Raw genomic sequence first — 6154 nt, 5'->3', positions numbered from 1 at the left:
TCTGGCGGGGCTTTCCCCCCGGGCCAACCACTCCCCCCGCCTCCCGCCCCAGCCAGTCAGCGCCGGGCCCGCCATTTTTCAAACCCTTTTCCGGCCGCCAATCAGGATCCAGCAGCGCATTCCTCTCCTGACCGGTTCTAACGGGTCTGGGAGTTAACGACCCAGGCGACCCACCGAACCTGCTAGGCTGCGGCTTGGGGGACGGGCCCGGCGACACCCCGGCCAATCGGAAGCCGCCGTGGCGAGGGGGCGGGGCCTCTCCAGGTTTGAATAGTCACCAGAGCCAATCGGAGAGGCGGGGGTGTGGCCTGCTGTCCGGCTCGTCAAGTTGCCGTGGCGCGGAGAACTCTGCAAAACAAGAGGCGGAGGATTGCGTTAGCGACAAACCAGTTCACGCCGGAGCCTCAGGCAGGCAGCGTCGCAGTCGGACCCGCCTGCCGCGCGGGACCCTGAGGAAAAGCTACCGCCAGGCAAGCGGCTCCACCAGGCCTGGGGTCCGCGGCCGGCCGTCCGCCTTCCCTCAAGGACGGCCGCGGGCGCCGCGGCCCTCAGGGTTCGCCAGGCGGGTGGGGTCCGGGGTGCGGGCCGGGCTGCGGCGGCGGGGGCTCGGCCGGGCCCGGCTCGGGGGCTATTCGGACGCGGGGGCGCGAGGCGGCGGCGGCAGCTTCGGGCGGGGCCCGCGGCCTGGAAGCCGGAGGCTCCCCCGTGAGGAAGGGCCCCCCCTCGGGCCGAGCGGGCGGGCGCGGGCGGCGGGGCCCGGGGGCGGGCGGCGCGGGTTTGGGCGGGAAGCCGCCCCGCCCGCCCCGCCCGCCAGCGCCCGGCCGCGCTCTGCCCGCCAGGTGGACGGCGCCGCCAGCACCGGCACCAGCACCGGCACCAGCACCAGCACCGGCACCAGTATGGGGAAGGGCGACCCCAACAAGCCGAGGGGCAAGATGTCCTCGTACGCCTTCTTCGTGCAGACCTGCCGCGAGGAGCACAAGAAGAAGCACCCCGACTCCTCGGTCAACTTCGCCGAGTTCTCCAAGAAGTGCTCCGAGAGATGGAAGGTGGGCGCGGGCGCGGGGCTCTCCGCGGGCAGGTGGCCGTGACTGTGACCCTCCCTCCCCGGCGGACTCGCCCTCGGGCTTTATTCCTTGAGCGTTTTAGGCCGAGGCAAAGTGCTGACAACGAAGAAAAACGTGGCCCCTAGCTGATCTCGCTCGTTCGGGGGTGTGCGAAGCAGACGGTCCTGCTGCATGCTTACTGCCCCGTCTCTGCCCACAGACCATGTCTGCCAAGGAAAAGTCCAAGTTTGAAGACATGGCCAAGAGTGACAAGGCTCGATATGACCGGGAGATGAAAAATTACGTTCCTCCCAAAGGTGACAAGAAGGGAAAGAAAAAAGACCCCAATGCTCCCAAAAGGCCTCCGTAAGTTTTAAGACCATTCTCATTGCCCTCCCCTCCGCGACTTTTCATTCCGTTTATTAAAACAACTGTTCCTTCCTTTCAGATCTGCCTTCTTCCTGTTTTGCTCTGAACATCGCCCAAAGATCAAAAGTGAACACCCTGGCTTATCCATTGGGGATACGGCAAAAAAATTGGGCGAAATGTGGTCTGAGCAGTCAGCCAAAGATAAACAGCCGTACGAACAGAAAGCAGCTAAGCTAAAGGAGAAATACGAAAAGGTTTGTTGTCTTACTTCTTTAACGTGGTTTTTAAAAGTCAAGGTTAAAATTAGGTAGATTATCTTCTAAATGAGTATGTTAGAAATAGGTGTCAACGGTAGAAAGTTGGGAACTTGGTACGGTTTTGTGTTAATGGTTGTCAGCTATGTTTTGAAAAGGTCTAATGAGAATTGTACACTTAAGCAACACAAGCTGATTGAAACCTTTCTTTTGACTGAAACCCAAGTTTGTAGCACTGGTAGGTTGTTGCATTTGGACTCATTTGTAGTTCTGTGGGTCTCTTAGTTGAAAATGGAGGGCTAAGAGTATTTTATGTAGATGTTTTTAAAATGTGCAATTAGGGAGGGGGCAGGCTAGATGAGGTAAACACAAGGTAGTGAAAGTGCTGACATGGATCTCATTTTACATCTGTAGCTTTCTAAGGTCTAGAGGGCGCAAATGCTGTCAAAACCGAGTTAGACTCTGAATACCTTTTTGGACAGTCATCAGGGTTATTGGTCAATTATCTTAGATTGTTTACAACTTAGTGGTTTCACAGTTGAGTAATGACACCGGATGCTGATTTTATTTTTTTGACAATTTTTCAGGATATTGCTGCATACCGCGCCAAGGGCAAGAGTGAAGCGGGAAAGAAGGGCCCTGGCAGGCCAACAGGCTCCAAGAAGAAGAATGAACCAGAAGATGAGGAGGAAGAGGAAGAGGAGGAAGAGGAAGAAGATGAGGAGGAAGAGGATGAAGATGAGGAATAAAGGGCTACCCTGTAATGCCGTGTGTGGAGTGTGCGTGTGTGCTCAGGCGATTGTTTTGCTAAGAATGTGAATTCAAGTGCAGCTCAATATTAGCTTCAGTATAAAAACTGTACAGATTTTTGTATAGCTGATAAGATTCTTTGTAGAGAAAATACTTTTTTAAAAATGCAGGTTGTAGCTTTTTGAGGGGCTACTACATACAGTTAGATTTAAAAGCTTCTGATGTTGAATGTTTCTAAATATTTAATGGTTTCTTTAATTTCTTGACTTGTGTATGGTAGCACAGCAAACTTGTAGGAATTAGTTATCAGTAGTAAGTTTTGGGTTTTCTAGAATGTTGCATTTTGGTTTTTTTAAAAAAAATTTTGTAATAAAATTATGTATATTATTTCTATTGTCTTTGTCTTGTCTGTTAAGTTAGCTTTTACTTTAAAAAACATGGTCTGGAACCATGTCAAATTTTTTTGTATTTCTGCCTAATGGTTCTTAGACATGACTGACTTAGAATGGTTGAAAGTCAGAGAAGCCCATATTGTTCATATTTACAAAGTATTCTTTAAAAATCAGATCTGGAATTTAATGAACTTCAAAAACTTACGCAGTTTTATAAAGTAAGTTTTGTTCTTGACATTTATGTTCATTCATTACTAACTTATCCCTCAGGTTTTTTTAGCTGACAGTTAACCTTGAGAGAAATTTTCTCTTCAATCAGGAGACAGAGGAGCTTATACAGTGACTCCCTACCTAAAAGCATGTAAACTTAAAAATAATAGTACCAGGGTTACATTTTCTGTTGATAATGAACTAGTTTGAGGTAGAATACCAGAGTGAATTTTGAGTTAAATCTTAAAAATCAGTGTGGTCTTAAGCCTAGAATTCTGGTAAGCAACCCAAGAAAGTATCTGAGATGGTTACAGTGACTTCCCACTGTAATTTGATGAAATTTCACTAGGATTTCTATTTACAGGGGAAAGCAGTTATTGAGAAATGCTCATCTGAGGAAGCAGTTGCTTGTATTTCAATTCAGATAACTATTTTGAATAGTTACCAAGGTAGTGAAAGTTGGCCATCTATTGGCCAAAAGATTGCAGAAGAAACCTATTTGTTTTATAGTTTTATAGTTAAACTTGGTTACCTATCAAGTTTTAAAATAGCCAAAATTCTTAACTATCCAAACCTGGGAGCCATGGTTGTCTATCTTATGCCTATTTGGAATAAACTAAGAATTCTTTCACAGGAAACACTAAGGTTGTTAAATGAAAAGTGAAGTATTAGCATAATTAGCTGAGCAAATGGACTCAAGGGAATTCTTTAAACCTCTTAATGATTGCCCTCTTTTAACCATATCCCTGCGGTTACACATTCAAATTTGGGGCTTTTGCTGATCATAAAGTAAAAATGAGTTTTACATGTTTAAAAAATATTTTCTGCTGTTAAGTGCCTTAATGCTAACAACATTCAGGAGCAGGTGTTCCAGAGGTGCCTAGGTCTGGGTCCCTGCTCCCCAGCTCTACCAAATGCTAGTTGTGTAAATGGGGTCAGTGCCTACTTCACAGTGTTTTAATGATTAAATGAGAATGTTATGAAGTATTTAAAACTGCTTAATGCATGAAAAAGTTAATAGAGATTTCCAAAATTAAAAGAGTAAAAGTCTGTTTCCTTAGATATTTCTATATAAATTGGACCCATGAAGCGGAGCAGTCAGGTTCCTCATCACCTTTCTTTTGAGGAGTTTCTGTGAGTGCTTTCTTTCTGTTCCTGGATTGACATATACTTTGTCTCTGAGCTAAAAGTGACTCGTTTTTTAAAACCAAGAGCTGTTCCAATGATCAGCTTGGGATTTGAGACGAGGCCTCGTGTTTGGTACTTTTCCTAAGTGGATCAAAATTTCAAACACCCCTATGGTCAAGACTGACTTCAAGAAGCGGTTATGTAGGAAGGCACTATTTGAAATAGCAGAAGAATCAGGCACTGTCCCAGGCTAGCCAGGGCTTGGGGGTGTTTATGGCCCCCTATTTTTTCTTTTTAAAAAAGGTCATAATGGTATAAAGTGTAAACCTTGATTCCCAACGACCAGGTTCTCCCAGGAAGAGACCCCAGTAATTTATCTTTCAAGAGAGACTGAAGCATAATTATATGTATATGTATATGTGTATACATACTAATATTACACAAAAGGAAGCTTACTATATATTGTTCTGCCGCGTAATTCCCATAATTTTAGATACCATCAGCACAACAGAGCTGCCACATTTCACTTAAATAGCCATCTGCATAGTATCCCATTGAATAGATCATAATTTAACCAGTTCCCTAAGGATAGTTCTTTTTTTTTTGGTTTTTTTTTTTTTTTTTTTTTTTTTTTTTTGCTTTAAGAACAACATTGCCATGATTAGCCTTGTATGATTTCAAAAAACTCTATAAAAAGCATTTAAAAGTTTGTGCATTAAAAAATTCACTATAGCTAAAACCTGTACTTGGTATATGCTAGGAACTGCTCTTGTGCTGTTAACTTGTTGAAACCTGCCAAGATTGCTCTTAGAAGCTGTACTAATACTACAAGCTCCCCAGCAATGCATGTTTTAGAGTGCCTATTTCCCCATCTCAGCAACATCATAGTCCTCAAACTTCTTAATCCTGCTATCCTGATCTATAAGAAATGGTTTTCCTATTACGAATTTAGCATATTTTTATTTTTAAGAGCAATTTGTTTACTGTAGTCTTCTGTTTCATTGTTCTTTTTATCAGTAATTTGTGGGAAATACGGAAAATGACTGTGACATGCATTGTAAATATTTTTCTCTTTGTTGTCTTTTGACCTTATGCTTGTTTTCATGCATAGATTTATTTTTATATAGGCAAATTTATTCTTTAGCGGCCTTGAGAGATCTTTCCTACTCAAAGATTATAAAAATTGCTTTCTTACTTTTTATTATTATTTAATTAAGTCTTTGATCCTTCTGGCATTTATTTTGGTGCAAGAACTGAAGTAAGTCTCAAATTTCTTTCCAGATGGTAGCCACTATTTTTGGTCTTTTAATCTATAAAAGCTGGGTTGGAAGATCCTAAGGTCCCTTGCATATCAAAGCAGTGACTTGCAAATGCGCTCCATACGTGACAGTAGGCCTTTTTGTATTTTGCTTTTTAACAGTAGCATTTACAGTAAGTAGTAAAGAAGCCTGTCTTAGCACAAATACAGCATTATCTTAAAGCTGACTTTCTGTTGCTATATATGCCATTAAAAATGTTTACGTTAACATTACTTTATGTTCCAAAGCAGTAATGACTTTATTTTTGGGGGAAAACAAGTAGAAAAAGCCAAAGGACCTGTTTTGCCAATGTTAAGATCCAGTCCTTTTAAAATAAAACATGTCTTTAGAATTAAGCCATTTTTGGACTAGTTCTCATGAGATATTTCTAATGGCGACTGTTTTTTAGAGAAAGGTAGGATATTGACAGGAAAAGCAAAGTCCTAAAGCAGGCGGCAGGGAGGAGGGCTGGTGTGAGGTGAGCAGTGCCCAGGGGCGGCGGTGAAGCTTCAGTCTTTGTACTGCATACACCTCGTGCCAGAAAGAGCAGAGAGCTCCGTAAACGTCTGTAAACATCAATGCCCAGGACAAAGGTGACAGCCACTACTTAGCTCAGTCCTGTTGCTGGATGGAAATGCAGGTTTAGGATTCTCAAACCTCCCAAATTTTCAAGTGGAACCAGAACTCCACATACTTAAAAAATGTGA

General features: G+C 43.9%; 1 protein-coding gene across 1 annotated transcript; it reads left to right on the top strand.

Moving 5' to 3' along the window:
- The first annotated feature begins 317 nt into the window (after positions 1-317).
- Positions 318-2806, top strand: HMGB2 (high mobility group box 2). The gene is made up of 5 exons (XM_032470859.1): positions 318-470; positions 840-1049; positions 1267-1412; positions 1495-1669; positions 2257-2806. Exons 2-5 carry the CDS (start codon positions 900-902, stop codon positions 2416-2418), a joined length of 633 nt encoding a protein of 210 aa, XP_032326750.1. The 5' UTR covers positions 318-470; positions 840-899; the 3' UTR covers positions 2419-2806.
- Positions 2807-6154: the final 3348 nt, after the last annotated feature.

The sequence above is a fragment of the Camelus ferus genome, chromosome 31, assembly GCF_009834535.1.
Source record: "Camelus ferus isolate YT-003-E chromosome 31, BCGSAC_Cfer_1.0, whole genome shotgun sequence".
NCBI lineage: Eukaryota > Metazoa > Chordata > Mammalia > Artiodactyla > Camelidae > Camelus > Camelus ferus.
This window is presented reverse-complemented; position numbering and strand designations above follow the sequence as displayed.